The following is a 21493-nucleotide window of genomic DNA, read 5'->3' as shown; positions in this document are numbered from 1 at the left end:
CATTGGCTTAAAAATTGCCATTGTCTCTACCAAGGTGTAAACACTGAGCCCCACATCTGCTGTGCACTGCTGTGCATTGTCTAAATCATGTTGTTTCAATGTTTTATCTGCTTGTGCTGAAAGCAGAAAAACTGCTGCTGAGGGAAACAATCCTGCTGAGGGATAAAATGATCTTGTGCAAAAGAAAAGGGGGTGTTGCCTTCATGGATCCATGAAGGCAACAAGGGGGTGATGTGAGTGGGAGACGGACTGGGAAGGAAGTCTACCTCAAATAATTTTTTCAATCTCTTTTGTAACATGCTATTAATAGTATTTATGGGGCATTGTAAACTGCAATGAGCATGCAAAATTGAGTTTCTAGGGCTGTAATCCTCTTAAACTGAACACTTTCATTTAACTGCAGCCTTTTGTCCAGCAAAAACCTGCACCAAACAGATGAACCTACAATGTTCTTCTTGTTTCTTTAAAGCACAATAGACACAAGTTTAGATTAAGTACAGAAGAGTTTACAGAAGTCAAGATCCATGCAGCCTACCTCAGGAAAAATCAGTTTAGGCTGTCAACAAACAGAGAAATCTCTGGAATAAACCAAATATGCTCAGACTTTGAAGTGAATCACTTATGACTGATGTGCTGTGCTGTGGAAAGCTCCTCTACTCCCTTGTCTTGTGCTGCTTCTGAAAAATTATTTGCCATTATGGCACATCTTCTCATTGAGAGCACACAAAAAGCTCTCCATAACAGCTAGTTAACTGAGAAACAAACACAGTGTGAAACTGTATTGTAAATAATTTTCCTTAGTGATATCAGATTAGCTGGCACAGCTATAGATCTCTCTTAAGCATTAAAATTACGGTACATGCATGTAAGTAATGTAGTGTGTTATTGAGGTTTCAAAGTATTAGCTACTGTACCATCCAGAAATCAGTATCCTCAGGAATATTCAAACTGCTGTCAAATCAGTTTCTGCTGAGCTGTTCCAAATGACACTGTAGTAATGGGATTCTTTCCCAATTTTTCTTTTGACTGATATGTTAAAAATATAGCAAGTATGACTCCTGCTACCTGTCACTTCCTAGACTATGAAGTTCTGCTCTTAGAAGATATTTTACTGTATTAGTCTTAAGATATATGATTTCTGACACTAAATGCTGATTAGGAGTCACATTCAAAGCAATCTGTGCAATAGCAAGGTCTGTAGGAGAAACAACCTTCTTCCATTCCTGGTTACAGTGACCTGTCCAGTATAGGCAAAGAAAAACTACACAAAGAATTAACAAGAACACAAAGTACACAAGTGTGTTTATTACATTTTGCAAGCACTTTGTTCTACATTTCAAAAACGCCACCATCAAGCTGTTGGCACATTTATGTACAAAACAGATTAATTGTAATGCCTGCTACAAAGCATTCTTTGTGAAAATACAAACTCTAATACCAGAGAAGAGCCAAAAGCATTAACATCATTACATGAGTTTAAAAGACATAGTTTTAAAAATCAGCACAAACATTTTAAGACACAAAACTGAAACACTACAATATAGAATCCAAAAAGAGGTTCCTAATACTTTTTGCAGAACTGTAATACCGGTACTGCACATTATCAGAAAACTTTTGACCCCGTAGGACAGCTTAAGTGTAAAAAAAAAAATCCAAACCAAAATCAAAACCCCAAATCAAAAACACAACAAAAAAAGAAAAAAAAAACAAAACAAGCAAAAGAAAAGAAAAATAACTCAACCAACTAATACTACTTAATGCATTATCATGCCACAAGTAACTATAGTATTACCTTCTACTTACTACAAGAATTGTTAAAAATTACTGATGATGCATGACTAGTAATAGTACAAAGAAGAGTTTTACTCAAGAAGTTTTATTAGAAATGCACTTACACTGAGAGAGAATTCACAATGGTCCAATAAGTGCACAAAACTATCTAAGATTTTTAACACTGACAAAAATGTCTTGTCAGGCTACATCACTTTAAAAGACACTTTACAGCATTCTTGTAGCATTAGAAATAGGCAAAATTAAAAAAAAAAATCCACCAAATTTGGTCCAATAATACCAACTTTTCTTAAATAGGGCTTTTGTTCTGTTTTTGATACAGGTAATTCTTTCAAATTAAGATGACCTATCATTCTGATAACATTTTAATATCAAAATAAAAGTTCAAATATATTACTACACTTTGAAATAATAAGCTCTGTAGTGGTCTTTCACCTTACTTCAACGTAATACAGGTAAACCATTATGTGTAGGAAAGCTAGAAGCCAAGCTATAACATTTATGGAAGTCTCCTTTAATATATCTTTTACAGTTCAGACAGGTGCAATCCATTTAAATTTTTAAAGCAGGTAAAAAGACATCTGACTCCTATGGTCACTGCATTTTTGATATATTACTTTCATAAATGTAGCTAAGCAGTAATTTCTTACATCATCACATGGACAGCTCCAATTTAGCATAACCATCATTGAATTAAAGAGAGATTATTCTGTAGAAAACTATGAATAACTATATCACTTAATTAACAGTTGTCTATATACCATAACTCGTTAACAGGTAGCCGTGGTATTGAATTCCTTCAAAAGGCAAGTGGCCATGCATTGTTAGCACCACGGACTGCATGCTCACAATACAAACAGGAATTATCACCCATGGAACTTGAAACAAGAGAATATTCTTTAAAAACATCAATAATACAATGTTAACAAAGATAAGAAGCACTTTTTTATTTTTTTTCTTTTTTTTTCTTTTTTCGCTTTTTTTTTATTTTTTTACCCACTATTACAAATTTAGAAATTGCACCTTTGATTGTTTAAAACGTTCTTAGGACCTTCATTCAAGTTGATCAGGGTCCCTCTGGCAGGTTTTCCATATATAAAGGAAAGTCATCAGAATGTTTTCTTTATATATTGTACATCATGTACAATGGTCCCTTTGAAGTATACCTGTAGTTAAAGTAGTTACTGAACTCAAAACTAAAAAGTATAAAAAGCTACTTTTTTTCCAAAAACATATAAGAAACAATGCAAAAGGTGTTATGCATAACACATACAAAGTGATTAAAAAAATCAAACACATAGTTGTATTTGACAATAGTTTAGTATCCTTGACCTATCAGAACTAATTAGCCTAAAGGGATTCAGGAAAGGCTATTTAGGAGCTTTGTGGTATTAGAATGGTCACACAAAGTAAGAACTAATTAAGAAACCAAGTGCTAGACAACCAAGAATTGTATGTAGGTGATATGTAAGTCACCCAAACTATCTTTTGTGAGAAGCACTTTCAATTGTTTTTAAAATGGTAGGATGGCCTTTAGTTAAACAACAAAGCATTCACATGTTAGGAAGTAAGACAAGGTTTCTTTTATGTATAAGCATTGAGCCGCTCTTTAGAGCGAGTAGAATGAATATCATGCAGCTCTTGCTCCTCCTTTGATTTAATATCCTCATATTTTTGCATTCTGCAAGCATCTTTCACATAGGCCCAGTTGGCAGACAAGACCATGAGATAATGAACCTGAAAGAAAAGTGACACAGTGTTAAACAATGGAGGTAGTCAGAATAGAGCACATGTAAACTTGGAGCCTGTAGGACAGAGACTGGTTCTCATCAGTAACAGATAGGCATTCTTGTGTCAAGAAGTAGTATAGAACCATGATGGCAAATTCAGGCTTCATTAATCTTCAGATTACTCATTTTACAGCTGTTACTGTCACTATAACTAGTAGTTGGTAGCAAAAGATGTTTAAAAAAAACCCAAAAAAAACAAAAAAAACCTAAAACATGAAAAATCCAAATTCCAAATCATCCCTGCATTATTTTTTCAGCTAGTCTGCAAAAGTACATGTAAAAATGCCTTCTGGTTATGTATTTATTGTACACTTTTCTTCCCCACTGAACTAGTTTTTGTTAAAGTAGTTCTCAATACGCCATAGACGCATCTTATGATTGTATATATATAATACAATTATAGAAAGTTTTGTTTCTTGATTTTTGTTAAAGTTAGCATTTTCTTTCCATTTAGCCATGACTTACTTCTTTCAAGTACAATTCTAGCTTTGTATTTAACTCACCAATCTGGGGGAAAATTGTCAATAACTGAAAAATAAATTCAGTTAGGCAAAATGTGACAAAACATAGTGGGGAAAAAAAATTGGATTCTCTATTTACTCTGTATTCAGTCAGAAAATAGAAATGTTCCACAAGGATATTCAACTAGTTTATGCAGGAACTCTCTGGCTATTTATTCCTTCCCTAGGAGGATTTCAGACACTTTTTGATGAGAGCATCTCTTTAATTTATGTTAATCCTCTTCTTCAGAATCAATGGTCAATTTTGTGAGATCCAAAATATTTCATCCCTAAGAAATCAAGAAATTATGCTGGGATTCAGTTAATGGAAAATGTAATAATAATACAATAAATAATAAAAAAACACCTTGAGATTATGTAAATTCTCTTATTCATGTTGTACTGTTGTAGATATGAGTATCTTAGATTCATATTAAATGAACAGTTCCATTCTAATATGTTTTGGTTTTTTTTAATATTTGAACTTTTTTTCACAAATGTTTGTTGGCAATTTTTGCTGATTAGTCCGGGCAAATATATTTCTTAATCTGGATAATTAAGATCAAGGAAAATATTCTGAAGCCATTAAAAAGGCTGGATAATTTTGCTACCTTTTTTATCCTCATGTTTTATGTCACTTTTACAATTAACTCTTATTTGAAGAAAACTGTCTGACTTGAGGAGACATAGAGTAGAAGGAAATTGGTCACAGAATCTCTCCTCTAGGGAAAAAACTAGAGAGTAGTATTTCTACATATCTTTAGGATTTTCTTGATATCTAGAGAACAACACTAGCAAAGCAATCCGTGAGTATAGATGTTGGAGATGGCAGCATGTAGTGTGTCACTCTGGGACACTCTCTAGTCATAATTTAGTACACAGGAAAAACACCTTCTATCCTAACTCAGCTCTTCCAAAAGCTTTCACCACAGGTAATTTCTGGATCAGGCATTTCTAGATCAACTGAGAGACCCTAATCCTGGATACCCCTTGTACTGAATGAAACACCTTAAATTCTCCACAGTAAAACTATTGAGAAAAATCAAACTAAACAGGCTGGTAATCCTAAAAATTTTGTCATCGCAATGGCAATTTGCACCCATTCAAAACATCAATACTGGTTCATTGAGTTTGAAATTTAAATTAAAAATACTGCCTGAACCTCAAACAGATTGCAGACATAAGAATCCTGAAAGTGGGGGCTATCTGAGCAGTGTACTCACATCTTCATGACCTTTCAAAACATATTTGCCTGAAATCCTTGCAATTGAAGAATCTGTGATGAAAATGCGTTGATGTAGGCACTTTTTTTTATCCTCAAATATTTGGTAATGACCCAGTAAAAAAAGAAATTAATTTTCATGTCTTGCAATTTCACTTAGTATTTTTCTTTGTTAAAAAATAGACTATTTTGAAGGCATATTGGTAACAGTCTGACCTTCATTAAACACCCATTCTGTGCCCATCCCTTCCTTATGAAGTTACTGAATTAAACTCCTGTAACAACTGTTGAAAACTCTTGGGAGTTCATATTCAATGTAAATAGGAGGACTTGCCAGGAAACACCTACTTTATCTTATATAATCTCAAATATTTATCCATGTTTATAATGGCATATACATTGAACAGTAATGCCACCTTTGTTTTATATATTTACACCAAGTTCCTAGATAACATTGCCACATTAAGGAGGTCATTTCTAAGTGGCTGTCTAATTGCATTTCACAATTCCATGACCTGAATAGCCTGAAGCCAGTGGGGCCCTCATCAAGGCTTATTTAAATTGAAGCCAGGCAGCTTCCACAGTCTGCCTCAGGAGGTTTCCATTACAGACATATGCAAGACAGTGCAGGGACTTCCCATAGCTATTCCTGCTTAGATTTCTTCATAAGGTGAAAGTATGCTTCAGTCTTTAGAAATTGTGGGATTGGCTATTTGGGGTATTTTTTTGTTTGTGTTTTTTTGTTTGTTTGGTTGGTTTTTTGTGGGGTTTTTGGTGGAGTTTTTTTTGGTTTTTTGTTTTGTGGCATTTTTTTGTTTGTTTGTTTGCTTGGTTTATTTTTGTTCGCTTTTTATTTTTTTTTTATGCAGGTCGTGTCACTACTTCCCCAGGACCCAAGTTTAAATAACTTTAATTCCTCCTTTTACATGCATCTCACATCCTACAGAAGAGCACAATGACACTGGGAAGAAGAATAGACCACTTTACACTTCCCTTGTTCCTATTTCAGGGGAACTGACTGCACGTCCACTTTACAGGACATAATTTTTTTAGTACTTAAGGCAAAAGAGTTACCAGCTCACATGATAACTTTTGAGAAAGGAAATTTTGTATCTCATAGTTAAGTTTTTCTACAGTGTTTTTGGGAAAACATCACAGGTGGAATGTATACTGACCTTACAATCAACTGTTGAATGCTAGAGCTTACATTTAAACCACTTCAAGCCCTCAGTTTCTGACACAACACTGATCTCAGTAAAATTTATAAGTATTATTGTAATAATATATTCCATATGCATTTGTTATCCATTCAGACACAAGAAAGTAGTACTGCTCAGAATCATATATAGTGCCAATTAAATATGATTCAAAAGCCTGACTATATTTTCCATGATAAAGTCTCTCAAAAAGCATTTACAACATAAATAATTCTATCAGGTATTGGTTTTGATTCTTTTTCCCCATCTTGCATTGATATAAGAATGATAAATTTTCAAAATAAACTCATCTACAGTGTTATTTGCTGCAAAATGAAACTTGCCCTAATATATACTGTAAAATAGATGAGGCTTTCTATATATCATTCCTAATACATAGGACAATTCTCCTCTTGAACCCCCAAAACAACATTCTCCTTTGCAGACTAAAGACGTATCTAATGAATTGTGAAAAATTCTAACATTCATAAGCAAATGTGAGACCAAAGGATATGGGGAAACCGTGATTTGTGATCAAAATGATTTTGCAAGTTTTAACAAGTTTTTCAGTGGTTTTTCAATAAATGACTACTTTTTTAAAAATATATTTTTTAAAATACAGTTTTATGAAAAGTGTCCTGTAGACAGATGGACTAAACATTTATGAATAAGCTGATTCTTTTGTGAATTTTGTAGAATCATATGGGCATTTGAGAGTTTAAGAAATCTTCAGAAATTAAATAGTCTGGCACTTGCAAATGTTTACAAATCCAGAAGTGAGGATATAGTGGAGTATATTGACGTCATAACTTAAAATGCCATTTCAGGAAGCAGATTTTACCAATTCTGTCATTCAGCACTGATGTTGCACTACTGTTACTGGCTGGCCATGAATACAATATACTTACCACTTTAGACAGATTGACTATTCTGGTTTAAAGTAATTGTTTGCAAGAAATCTTTTAAGAGTGCATTATATTAATAAGCTTTTTCTTTTGTAAAATACTGGTATTTTAATCTAATTTTCCTGTTGAATTTCACAAACATGTTCTGGATATACACAAAGACAAATATCTTCATTTCATATTTGTAATTATTCTTGAAGCAGCATATGTAGTGAAGAGCACTGGTTCTCCAGTGATTGAAATTACTTCTGCAGACTACTTCTCTCTGCTGATGCATTATATCTGTCTACTAATTTGAGTGTAAGATCTGGAGAAAAAAGATATATTCTTCCTGGATGAGATAGTTAGGACCCAAGATTAATTTTTCCTCGCTTATATTACTTTTACCTTGGGAATGTAAACTACCCTTAAAGGAGAAACTTTTAATATCTGCATGTCCAACCTCAAAATTCTGAATTTTCCCTCATGTCCTATCCCTTGTGTTTGGGCTCCTGTGTCAAGTGTGAAGCACCTGTCTCAACCTACAGATGTGGTCTGATATTCTGGCTTCAGAAATTACACTGTCAAAGACTGGAATGTGCTAGTCTTTAGCAGGTACCTAACAAATTATAATGGTAGGTTAAAAACAAACAGTATAGTTACAAACTTGAAAAAATATATAAAACTGTTGCAAACATTTAATGAAACATACATCTACCAGCACTGGGACAATATGCAATTTACTGGCAATTAGAATATTAATTTATATATTTGTTGGAACAGTGTTATCATGTCTGCCCTTGCAGTTAGAGAATTCAACCAAAAGCACACTTGGATATGGCAAATCCTTCAAAAATATGAGAATAAATGTGTACCATGAAAGTGAATTCAAAGGGTATTTGTGCCTGGTGTGATGCAGCTATGGTACCTTTGGTTTGCTGAACTTTTAAGGGTCTTTTTAAAGTATTAAAGGGTCTTTTTAAAGGGTCTTGGAAGTATTCCTATTTAAACTATGTGGCACAATGCACTTGCTTAATTTGCTTTCACTGAAGATGTGTTATTTTTCAATGGATATCTTATGGTAACTATATAGAATCAAAACACTTATTTGAAATGCAGCATTTACATCTGAACAAAATAGTATTTTATTATATCTATTGAATATACTTCAAAATAATCATACAGTGGAAAATTAATGATCTCTTAGATTTAGTTTCCTAACACTAATTATATATTATCATGATTGCTATATGGTCACCATTTTTGGAACTATAAGCACAAAAATTTCAGTTTGAAAAAACAAATTATTATTATGAATTGTATTCTACTATCACACATTATTTGTGGCATTGAAACAAAAAAACACATTGAAAATATATGTTTTCCATTTAGCTATCTTTGCTGTTTGCAGGGTGTTGTGTAATAATGAAAAAATGGCAGATAAAAACAAAAAAAATCATTGATGTAAGAGGAGTACTGACTTCATTGAATATTTTTATTGTACTTTTTTATAGATGCAATTATAAGGATAAAAATAAATTATGGCCCTGTGATCCATAAAAAATTACTAGTATAAGCAGCATATAGGAATCACCACCACTAACACTTAAGAATGCATCAGAACCAAGTAACAGTCACTTTTAATTTCCCATTTCAGCATTCATAATGCAAGTCTACACCAGTAGAGACTTATGAGTCTAAAAATATCTTTATGTTTAAGCAAATGCAGCAGACGAAAGACAGAAGAGCAGGTCACTCGCTCACATACTTTTTTCTCAGTGGAACCTTCTCATTGACAAAATGTCAAAATTCAAAGTAATCTTCATTATAAAGAAGCAGAAAAATTGGTCCTGACAGAAAAATCAACACATTCATATATATTCACAGAACTGACAAAAAGATTCTGCTCCTAAAATAGCAGCGTGGCAAGCCAGAAAGGAAGAGACCATAAAAGTATAATACTGTGATTACAGCACAGACATTTGAATACAGACTCTCATCTGAATGCAGCAAGAGAAGAGTACAAATTAAAGGTGTTTTTTCAAGTCAAAAAAGTAATCATGATATTCTACTTAAAAGGGAATTAATCAATATATTAAAAAAAAAAAGGAATTAAAAGGGAGAGTATTGGATTACAGAACTATAATTTAATAATAGCTTTGAGTGATAGTATGGAAATTGAACAGCAGATCCTAAGTCAGAACCAGAAAGCATCAGCAATTCAGATGAGGTGTAGAGTGTTGGGTAGCTTACCATAGCAATGACTGCTGCTCCAGCTCCAGCAAGTGCCACAATGAACAAGTGGAATGTCATGTTTAGCTGCAAAGGAAGGCAAAGAAAAGGACTTTCATGGTTGTACAGCAAACAGAAAATGAGCAAAAATTCAGACTAACATCGAACAAATAATTAACTTCCTGGTGCCACCTTTCCAAAAAAGTAATGAATAGGAATATTTTTCAAAGAGATTGATATCAATACATGTCATTGTGCTTGCACTTGTTTTGTTGTAATGTTCATGAAAAAACATAACTCTATTTAAATATACAGCATTTGCATAATAAAAATATTAAGAAAATTAATTATTTAAAATAAACAATCCAGAATATTTTCAGGGCTTTCTTTGGGTTTCTTTTATGCTACAATACTACAGTACTAGTTTACAAGAATTATGCTAATGGTGACTTCTCCAGTGGCAGAGATAGCTTAAGAAATCCCATTTTCCCTTCATTAGCTGTAGCTTTCCATCCTCATATATTGATCCACTTTCCTCTCAAATTTCTTCATAGTGATATAATATAAACCAGGTTACTTACTTAATTCAAATTAACCACCATCCTCACCTCACCAAAAACCAAATTATTACATTTGCTTTTAATTTCAGTGACCTGGTTTATGCAACAACCACAGAGAGTCAACTGCATCTCAAGAGCTGCATTTTCTTAGATGGTATAAGAGAGGATTGTGTATCTTCCTTCTAAGATTGATTCAACCATGGTAAGACCCAGTAAAACACTTAGGAAGTGTTGATCCTTCTGGCTTCAGAGGGATCAACATTTTAACCTCTCTTTGTTTTAGGCAGATGTAATTTTGTTTGCCCTGTCTTCATCCTTTATAATTTCAAAACAAAAGCAGAACCTTCAGCTGCACTGAAACAGGTGGCATTTGCCCAAGGGAAAAGCTACAAAGATAAATGTACTAAGAGCTACTATCCTAATGCTCAACAAGGTTTGGTCAAATTCATTTGAAGTCTTCACTCTCCTGTCACAACAGTAGTTGTAAGCCCTTCAATCAGTGATGCATTTTATGGACCTATTCATTGTGCAGCATGGGCTAATGCTGCTTTCAAAAACATATCAGTAACAAAGAAAAAGATATTGGAATTATTAAAAACCCCAAACAAACAAACCACAAGTGTATTTAGAAAACAAATGGTTGGAGAAATTGCATTAAATAAATTTGGTACAAGACTAGAAAAACCACTTGCTTGACTGTATTTTTCACTGTGATTTAATTTATCACCATAGTTAGAATTAGACCATTAACATTAAGAAAACATATATCAGCTATTTCCTATTACAACATATATTATGGATTTGTCAAAAATACTATGATATTTATTTACCTCATTAGAGTCACACATCTTGACGAAACTTTCTGATGAGGTGCAAACCTTCTTTTCCTCTCCAATAGTTACAATACCTGGAGAAGAATAAATATTCACATTATTTGGAATTCCTGATACAGATCAACTTCCTTTATATGAGAAATGCTAAGAACCTATTTTAACAATGATATTTGGGTTTTGTTGACAATCAGGAATCTGGAGCAACTCTCCTGTGGAGACAAGCTGAGGCAGCTGGGATTGCACAGCCTGGAGAAGAGAGTTTTTGGGGAGACCCTTATAGCAGCCTTCCAGTATCTAAAAGGATCCATCAAGAGAGCTGGAGAGAGACTTTATATAATGCCATGCTGCAGTAGAACAAGGGGTAATGGCTTGAACTGAAAGAGGATAAGTTTAGGTTAGATGTAAGAAAAAAAAATCCTTATTGTGAGGGTGTTGAGGCAATGGAACATTTCCCCAAGAAATGGTGGATATCCCATCCCTGGAAGTGTTGAAGGACAGGTCCTGAGCAACCTGATCTAGAGGAATGTGTCCCAGCCCCATTGCAGGGGGTTGGAACTTATCTTTAAGGTGCCTTCCAATACAAACCGTTCTAGGATTCCATACTATTTCATACAGCACAAAACACATTATCTATTTAGGAAATGTCCTAGTAAGAAAAATGTAGGTAACAATTCTTCTGCCTTTTTTGAAAATATCTTTATTCGCTATTTTGATCAGCACGATGATAAAAAAAAACAGAAGTGGTTTGCAACCATTTTATACACTTAAAATGTTCACAAACCTTCTATACCCTCATATGGAAAAATGTGCTGTATATTGGTTTCAAACATACTGATCTGATATAAAACTTCTCTCACAAGTTATAAAAAAGCATGACACAAACTTATAGTTTATTGTTTCTCTTTTCAGCAATAATAAATAAATCTGCTACCTTGCTTATTTCAGCTAATGTCCAGATACTAAATCAAAGACTACCTTGAAGAAAAAACTGTAATTAATTCAGTTACCATAAAAATGGTTCTTTCCTAACATTAATTAATTTTTTTGAGCTGAATCTACAGGAAACAAGTACATTCAGAGAATACACACTGTATATGTTAGTGTTCTATGAACACTCTAAATAGAAATAATAAAAAATTAGTCGTGGATATTAACAAAATAAAAGGTCATAGAAAGAAAAATTAATACACTTGATGGGGTCTAGACAGATAATTGCTTTTTAAACTCCCCTGCCATGCTGTGTAGGAAAAAAAAAAAAAAAAAAACAACAACTTTCCTTCCTCTCATGAAAGAAATATGTCAAATATTTTATTTCAGGTTAATTGAAATGTTTTCTATTATTTAAAATATTTCTTTGCTAAGAAATGAAGAATCTTTTTTATCTTCACATAACAATTAAAAATATACTGTGATTTTATTTTAGGCCAAGGAAACAAAAGAAAGATAAGAAACTGTTGAGAGTATGATTACCTAAAGCTCTGTGGGCTGAGAAAGTACTAAGACCATAACATGAAGAATCAAACCAGTCTTGTAGAAGGAAGGAATTGAATTACCACCAACAACACAAGAATTTTCAGATATTTTAAGATCACAGATTCCTTTCTGCCCAAATTTCACATCCTCTCAAAACACATATAGGTGCATATCCCTACACTATTCTAACCTCCAGCATTCAGGCCTAAGCCCCACTCCCTCTCTATCTCTCCACCACTTTCTTAGAGTGTTACTATCAGTATAGTTGGTCCTCATCAATATTTTTGAAAGAATCAGCAGAGACAGCTGATACTCTAGGATTTCACATCTCCAAGTTAGTGTCCTACAAAAAATTAAAAGTCATTCTCCAGATAAATGACTGATTAAGTATTTTAGACAAGTTTCAGCAATTTCTGAAGAGGCTAAGCTAAATCCCCATGCCAGATTTTCATTGCTCTGGGAAGGTGCACAAGGTTGACTCAATTTTTGTCAGGATGGGCAATGCAGTTCGTCTTTTATACACTGCCTAGATTAGTGGGTAAAATGACAGAGAGAGACACTTAACAATTACTTCAGAAACACTGAACAGCTCATTTCAGATACATGGAAGCAAAGCAGTGGAATGCTTTTTTTTGTGATATCTTACTTTTAATTTAGTGCTTTTGATTTACATACCATACTGGCGAAGATCCAGGCAGAGATTAGCTCCATCCACTACGGTGGCATTTCGGCAAATGGTCCACAGATTAAAGTACATGTAAACAGGCAGAGAAGTGAAAGCTGTAACTCCAAGCCAGGCCAACATAAAGATGTATGTCAGCATAATAAACTGCAGTAAAAAAAGGAAAAACAAAACCAGTGGTAAGTCAGAACTGAACTGATTCACTATTGGAAAAAAAGGAACAACAGAGAAAGAAACAAATACATCTATGATTGGCTTTGTCTGCTTCTGTCCTTATTTCATTTATGGTTTTGGTCAGATAATCCATTAATGATCAGGTCAAAATGCTACCAGAGCACTAATGTGATGTTTCTGAAGAACAAGAATTATGCTTCCAGAAATGCAATCTTACTGCATGTTCCTCTCACTCTTGTGCCAGTGATGGATGCAAAGCAGAGCACCCGAAGTACAGACAGCTGCACGCTCTGTGAAACATATCTGTCCCTCTCATCACCACTACTCCATAGTTAGGACAAGAGGCCCTATGGTTGTATCTTCCACTATAAATCATGAAGTAAAAAAATTAAAATTAAATACTGTAGACTTTGCTTCTTTTACTTTTAAAACTGGGCTCTTAATAAAAATGAGCCTTTATCTATGACTACCACAAAACTTCACTGGCAAATCCATTTGGCATTGAACTAATGAGACTATATTTTTGCCATTCTCTTATTGCATTCAGACAATGGTTGGAGTCTACAAGCAAATTCATCATTCAGGAAAAAAGTAAGCAAATGTCCTATAAATATGTAAACATGGTACCTTGCTGCTCCTTTGCAGGTCTGCCACCACTGGGAAACACACTTATTAATAATAAACCGTCTTTTAATTTTATGCTGTAGAAAGCATATAAAGAGGCTACTTGTTGAAATGTGAAAATCAGTCTCTAAATATGGACTACAAATGGCCCTATCCTTTAGTGGCTTTACAAATGCTGATAAATCTAAACACATTACTGGAAACAAAAACTTGCATTGCACTAATGTTTTTCTAGCTGCTTACCTCAGAAAGATATTGGCTCTGAGGTAAGAAATAAATATTTTTGAAAGCTGAATTAGCTGATCAAAAATCTGCTAAAAATTAAATCTTAAAAATAAATAAGGGGGAAATGGAATATATATTTTGGTTTTGGGTTTTTTTTAATGTAAGATCTCTCAATTCAGGTAATACAGGGAAAAGCTTAATATAAGTACAGATTTTAGTTATGGAAATCAAATAAAGCCAGAATCGAAAATGTTTTAAAAGGCACTAAAAATTGTAGCACAGTCGCTTATCCACATTTATCTGATCAGGAAAAGCAAACCAAAACAACAAAAGGTCTGAATTCTAAGAGTACCTTTATTGCTTTATAAGTTATAGAATGGATGTTCTCAAGCAATATTAAAGAGACCTTAATTTGATTTACTTTAATTCACTTCCAAATATTATTAAATAAAAGTAATATTAATTCTGAGGAAGTATACTTATGTAGGGATTTAATGTAGTTTAATTAATCCAGTTTAAAATTTATGTCAGATTAATTTTCCTGATTGTCCTAGGTAAATGATACTTCTAGTAGTAGTTTGAAAATCTGTTTAATACTTTTGATATCAGCTTTCTATCATTTTCTTGAGTTAGTACTCTGTGCTTCAATACTCATACTTTACATCCATGCTTAGCAGCTTGAGAGTTGCAAACTCTTAACTTTTCCCTCAACATCCAACTAGTTTAAAAGCAAAACTTATGTGTTTAATTTATACATAAAGATTTCTAAAAACACATTCATGCAGGTAACATCTGTCTTCCTTACCAAATTTTCCCAATAACCCAGTTACTAGAAACCCAACTTGTAAAATAGAGAAAGTGATAGCAAAGTCCAAAATAAATATGAACCCTTGAATACTGCTGTAGACATTTCCATGCATCAGTAGTTTTATATATTGGAAATTCTATCCCATCTATTGCAGAGCAAATAGTTAACACAAGTAAATACTGGTCCTGTACATGGTCCTTTTTCTGTTGTTGTTTTATTGTTCTTTTACTGTTTTCTTTTTTTCCTTTCCATATTACAGTGTTAAAGTTAATGAAGAAGTATTTGTCTCCACCCCAAGCCTTCACTTTAAAACAATTACTTGGAAAATTACTTAGAAAAGTAGATTCAGGGATATGAATTCCCAACTAAATTGTTATATCCAATCTTAATTTATTGTCACGCTAAAGAGTTGCACTCATTTTTTTTCTAAGGCAGGAATACTAAATAAGAAAGAAGACTGTCTTGGTATAGACTTCAAATTCCCATTTATTCTAGAACTGTGTTAAAATTAAACCAGCCTCCTAGACTACATTCTTAGCTTGTCAAAAACAAGTCTTGTGATCCTTCTAGAATTTGTGAAATAAACAATAATGAATTTATCTATTGCATGTCTCAGTGTAGCACATCCACAATAATTTGTTGAAGAACTAAATCCTATATATTAGTTACATCACTGAAATGCAAAAACTCTTTTTATGACTGGGCTCCATATAGATTTCAGAATCTTCCTATTTTGTGATTAGTACTAAATGGAGAAAAAAAGACAGGCCTTACCATGAGCAAACAAATTCTTTTTAATATCTATTTATTTTCTGATGTGTAGTAATGATGAAGAAGCCTACTCAAAAAATTTGACTGCGATAATACAAAGGACTTGTATAGCAAAGAGGGGGAAAACAGAGCTTATTAGCCTCTAAAAATCTGCCTTGGGCATAAAATAGTAGAAATCTGTCACATGATAGTTGCTGTTAGTCACAAGAGCTGCTTTCTCAGAGAGAATTGTCTGCTTGTTATGGAACGGATTCTCTTTAAAAATGTGAATCTGATTGGTTAAGCATCTCAGAAAAATTGCTCAAATGAATATTTCATTTTATAAACATATTTTAGAAAAGGAAGAACTTCAGATTTCCTCTGTCAGTTGCTTTCAGCTGAAGAGCCAATGGCCAATGACATGCCTAATTTCATGTCATAACAGCAAGAACACCAAGAAGACAGAAAAAATACAGAGTTTCCTTTGTTTATGTAAGAATAAGTAAAATACAAAACTTCAAGTTAAACCATATGGCAATTATTGGTTATGCCTGGAAGCTCCTATCACTGATATCAGTGAAGAAAACCACAGACATGTGATCTGGGCAGTAATATACTTCCTGCTGTAAGGGCAGTAAAAAAATTTAACTTTGTACAACAAAATAATTTCTAGCAATAGCAAGTGGTAGCTTCTTTTTTTTAATTGAATGAAATTATGAATGATTTGATTAAAAAAAAAAAGCACAGGGAAGAATAAAGTATTTTTTTAGATAATTTTCTCTGCTATTACAACCTTTCCTCTTTGCTCATGAGAACTTACAAGGAATGCTTAAGGAGCCTGTTCTCTTCAGGAATTAAATTCAGAACCCAGTCTCCTGAGATTCAAAGGGATCTTTCTCCTTTGAAGTAGCATTCTGCTACGTGACAAGCTGAAGATTTCTGAAATAGGATTATAGCATCTTAAAGAGGTATCACAGTTTGTTCTTTAGCATTCTAGCTATTGTATTTATAGCGAGAATTACTTTCTCTGATCAATTCGATTTTCACTCTGAGAAGCCAAATGCATAAACTAAAAACAAACTAGAAGTGATAGTGAAATTAATCTACCAGATCATGAAGATGAAAGATCACTAATTTAAAACTCAGCTCACATTTGCAAAGAATAATTGAAATGAATAATTATTTGAACAAAGAAATCTTTAACCTTTTAGTGTATTGACTTTTGTTGTATCATCACTGTGGTTGGCAAAATGCTCTTGCCAGATTTTGTAAGCTTTTTAGTACCTGTAATGGATTTCTGTGCAAATTATCAAAGCAGGCAAATCATCAACCTTCTGGAATTATTTTTTTAATCAAAACACACTAGGAAGCAGGTATTTCAGAGTATATTCTGAAATTGTTTGTGTGGAGAAAAACTTCCCTGGTTGAAATCCTTTTTCCACTGAAAACATTTCTCAAATCCTATCTATTTTAATAGGATCAAGATTTCATTTACTGGTTGGTTTGGGGGTTTTTCCCCTCCTTTTTTGCTTACTTATGGGCACTTGTTCCATGAAAAGCACATTCATTAAATTTCAAACACTCTTCTAATTTTAGTTTTGTTATCAATAATTTAGTACCCCTGAAGAAACATTGTATGATGGCTTCAATGACCCTAGGGACAGACACAGTGAAATCTTATCTAGAAGGTACAGTTTCTACAAACAGAAATGGAATGAAAAGAAAACAAATTAAACCTCATTAATTTCATTTTATGAGGCCACTACTGCTTACAAGAAGAAAAATAATACAGAAACATAGCAGCAAATTAAGTACCCAAATAAAACTTAACTTCAGAAAGCTCATGTTGCCATGTAGTTTTATCTTTATTCCAAACCACTTACTTTTACACTTTCTCTTAATCTCATCATATATTTATTTTATATGAACTCCCTGATGTGAGCTCTCAACACAGAGTTGCAAAAATATGTGCACCTTGCTGTTTTTCTGTCACATTTCAATTTATTATCCTATCACATAAACACAAAAAATGTTTACTTTCAGCTACCTGAACAGTTCCAAACATCTTCACAGCTTCAGAAATTCTCTTAAACAGTTTTTGTCAGAGATCAAAACCATACCTACAGAGATCATGTACATCCATCCTGCTCAAAGCCTGTCATGCTTCCCCATGAAGCCCTGGCACTGCTGGACATGACCCAGGATAAGCCCAGGGTTAGCCTGGCTGTCTCTTATGGGAATACTGGGGAGCAGCTGGCCTCTGCAGTGCAGTGTAGTCCCAGTTTTGGGGGCATTTTCCAAACAGGAAATACCAGAATCCAACTGTGTTGGATTTTTTGGCCACACAGCTGCATGAACAGAAAGATCTTTCCAATTTCCTCCTGAATTGTCCTGTCTCTCAAGCATCTCATTCACTTTCAATTGTCCATATATTTGATTTCAATACTAATAAAAACTTATTTTGTTTTAGCACTTTTCCCAGCTTCAAAATCATAACTGACCTTTGCCTTTCAGGCCTTCTGCTTCATCTTGTTCATTTTACCCAGAAAAAAATTCCTCTGAGTTATTGCTACTGTCTCTGTACCCTGCACACATTCTGCATAAATGCATTTGCATACTCTTTTTTAATTATTCATTGCAGCTGACACATATTTTCTCAAATGCTGAAATATTTCTTGATGCAGTTGTACTGGGAGAGTCCTGACAGAGTGCACAGTTCTCCCTTCAGGTTACAGCAAGTCAGATTTAAAGTGCTACACGTGTTTGTTCCCACTTCAGGCCTGTTGTTTATTTGCTTTCAATTTTCTATAATGCAGGGTTCTGACTACACCTTACATCAACAGTTCGACTCAATAAGGGCTTTTGATCAATAAACTTTTATGACAGAACAGTTTAATGATAGGTGTTCGTTCCTGTTCATCACCTGTATTATTACCCCACAGGAGTTTGGTTCTTTTTTCAGAGGTTCAGATTTAATCCAGCAAATTTTTGCAATTATTTTTTCATTTTTAAAGAAAACTGTCTCCATAAACACTTCCACTCTTCCCAATGGATTTTTTTGTGACAGTATTTTACATATATAATTCCCCTTATGCAAATATGAAAGAGAGTGAGTGGAAAACTTGCTGAGTTCCTCTGGAAAACATTTTAACAATGCAGAAGCTCAAACAGCCTCAGCTGTTTATTTTAAAATGCTGCCTAGAACCAAAAATGCTATTATTTATTTAAATGTAAATAAATGAAAACATGAAAAAAAATTTAACAGATGTCTTTGGACAGAAACATGTTTAAGAAGGACTGTTGAGTAGCTCACAAGGAAATGGTCTCTAACATTTTCATTTCTGTACTAACTAGCATCTCCAAATTCATGCCTCATTCATGGAGAGAAATAAAAAATGAAGCAAAAATATTTTGACTTGTCTCATTTTATATACAGTGCTTCTGGAAGAGGCATTGTATATAAAATGAGACAAGTTGAAATATTTTTGTTCTGATATTATCACTAAATGCACTGTAAACCACAGAAAATACACATATGTAAAGTCTTTTCTATAATGTCACTTCCATTGCTAACAATCACTTGTTGGACATTTATAATTGCCTCTACAACACATGATCATCCTCTCTCTCTCTCTCTAACATATTATACTCCCAGGCACAACTCCAAAAGTCTTGTTGAAACATGGATAGATTTCATGGTGTGCTTTTACTGTGATGTGGTTAATATTCCTTGGCTTGCATTCAAGTCAACTGTTTTGAGAGGGATAAAAAAAGAAAATATTGGTCCAAATTTCTCTCCGTAGAGGGACAGACTTCTCAGGTTTGCCTAACTGAAATTCATTCATATACTGAATACTACCTAATAGGAATTTCCTTTGATTATTAAAATATGTTAACATAAAAATATAAAATCCCAGAAAATTGATATTATATTGTGGAACAGTTTTGTTTGGCTTTTTAAAACATTTTTCTTCTACAGATAGTTTAGATGGAAGAAAAAAAAATATTTTGTCAAAATTAGAATCAATTCTCACAGTTGCTTTCTGCTTTTCATCTGCACATATATTTTTCTAAATGTGTATTTCAAGGTTAAAATATTCCATGCATTATTTCTATTTCTTTGGAAACCATTTAGATGCATTTAAAAAACTGACTTACCTTCTGATTTATGCTGTTGATTTGTTGGTAGCAGTGTTGGAGGAGATTTCCACCATCATGTCAGAAATTTTTGTGTAACAAATTGATTCACTTTTTGAAATATTGCTTAGTAAAAAAATTGATGAAATATGAGTTTGAAGAAGATGACTTTGCTTTGATGCAAGAAAGAGTTTAGTTTTACCTTAAGATGATATAATTTGTCTCTTTGGTACTTGCTTAGAAACAAAATACTGTAATTTTTTTAGAAACTAAATACTCTAATTTTTTTTCTGAATTTTCTTTAGAATGTTGATGCATTTGTAGCATTATGTTGCCTAAAGTTATCATAAGTTGTTTTATAACCTTTAGGCAAGACTATAATTTTTGTAGTCTGACAAGTTTCTGAAATGCTCTAGAAAGCATTGGATCTTTACTGCTGCTTGACAATTTTTTTCAGAATCTTTCAAACAGGAATTAATTTTTCTCAAAATGCATATGCTCATGTTTTCACATTCAAAAAGTTATCCTCTTTATTTTGTTTTTCTTTTGCTACTTTTCAAATGCTAGGAAGTACTGTCTGGGAATATAGTTAAGATATTTGCTTTATATTTAAATGTGATTGAAGATAAATAATTTGGTTTTAAAACTGGCTTTTTGAAATATGTATTAGTAGCTTTTAAAATATGGATATCTTCATTAAATAACCTTTTTTATGTGCTCTCCTTCCTATATTCATGCTACTTAACTATTCAGTTTGAAGACATTAAGTACAAAAAAACAATCAGTTCCATCATTACATTTTCCCTGACAATGTAGGCTTGTCCTAGACGTAAATTTACAAGGTCATCCTACCAAACAGCTGATAAATTTTTTATAAACCATACTTTAATGGTTTTCAGTGATGACAAGTTTTCTATACACAGATGAATATGTAACACTCAGCTGGGAAAGGGTTGAACAGTACAGATTGTTTACAATTTTCACATTTCCAAAATTTGCAATGCAACATTTTTTCAGGAAGTTTCCATGGTTTGTACTTGGACACAAGGCAGTGAAGCTTAAACTAGGAAGCAGAAATAATAGTTATAAGTCTAAACAAATGTGTCACTCAAGGTTAACACTTGGGTCTCAAAAAAAAGTGTTTTCTTTCCTGATATATTCTTAATGGGCTTTGAGAAGGCTGTGCGAAAATTAAGGGGTAGGGACCTTTCTTGCTTGATTCCTGTCTTGCCAAGCACTCAAAGTCAATAACACAAACTTTAAGCTTTTATTGCAACCTTAAATATATTTCAATATTTCCCTCCTTCCTATGCAAGCAATGCCCAAAAATATTTACAAAGCTAATTATGAATTCATAAGACATCAACAGGAAGATGCAATCCATAAGAACAAAAGTGTATGGTTTCTGTGGATTTTCTTTCACCATAAAAATAATGAATTTGTGATAATTCCACTGATGTCCAAAGGCTTAAATAACTATAAAAAAGAGTAAGATGTCTAGATGCGGTTAATAAGTTAGCCAGGTGAGAGCAAGGATCAAGGAAAACTGTCATAATCTGATGAAACATTCAAGTCAAAGATGAGATGGATTATCTGAACATGGGTGAAATAA

The 21493-nt window shown here is 33.3% G+C and overlaps 1 protein-coding gene across 1 annotated transcript in view; it reads right to left on the bottom strand.

Moving 5' to 3' along the window:
- Window positions 1-1285: 1285 nt before the first annotated feature.
- Window positions 1286-21493, bottom strand: part of GPM6A (glycoprotein M6A) — a 116054-nt gene continuing 95846 nt past the window's right edge. The window contains exons 4-7 of the mRNA XM_021550824.2: window positions 13157-13310; window positions 11006-11082; window positions 9637-9702; window positions 1286-3528 (exon numbers count right to left, since the gene is read on the bottom strand). Coding sequence (XP_021406499.1) covers window positions 3376-3528; window positions 9637-9702; window positions 11006-11082; window positions 13157-13310 — 450 coding nt within the window. The 3' untranslated portion in view covers window positions 1286-3375. The remainder of the gene's footprint in view (window positions 3529-9636; window positions 9703-11005; window positions 11083-13156; window positions 13311-21493) is intronic.

This window comes from Lonchura striata, chromosome 4 (genome assembly GCF_046129695.1).
Source record: "Lonchura striata isolate bLonStr1 chromosome 4, bLonStr1.mat, whole genome shotgun sequence".
Classification (NCBI taxonomy): domain Eukaryota; kingdom Metazoa; phylum Chordata; class Aves; order Passeriformes; family Estrildidae; genus Lonchura; species Lonchura striata.
The sequence above is the reverse complement of the archived record's forward strand: the minus strand, read 5'-3'. Positions and strand labels throughout refer to the sequence as shown.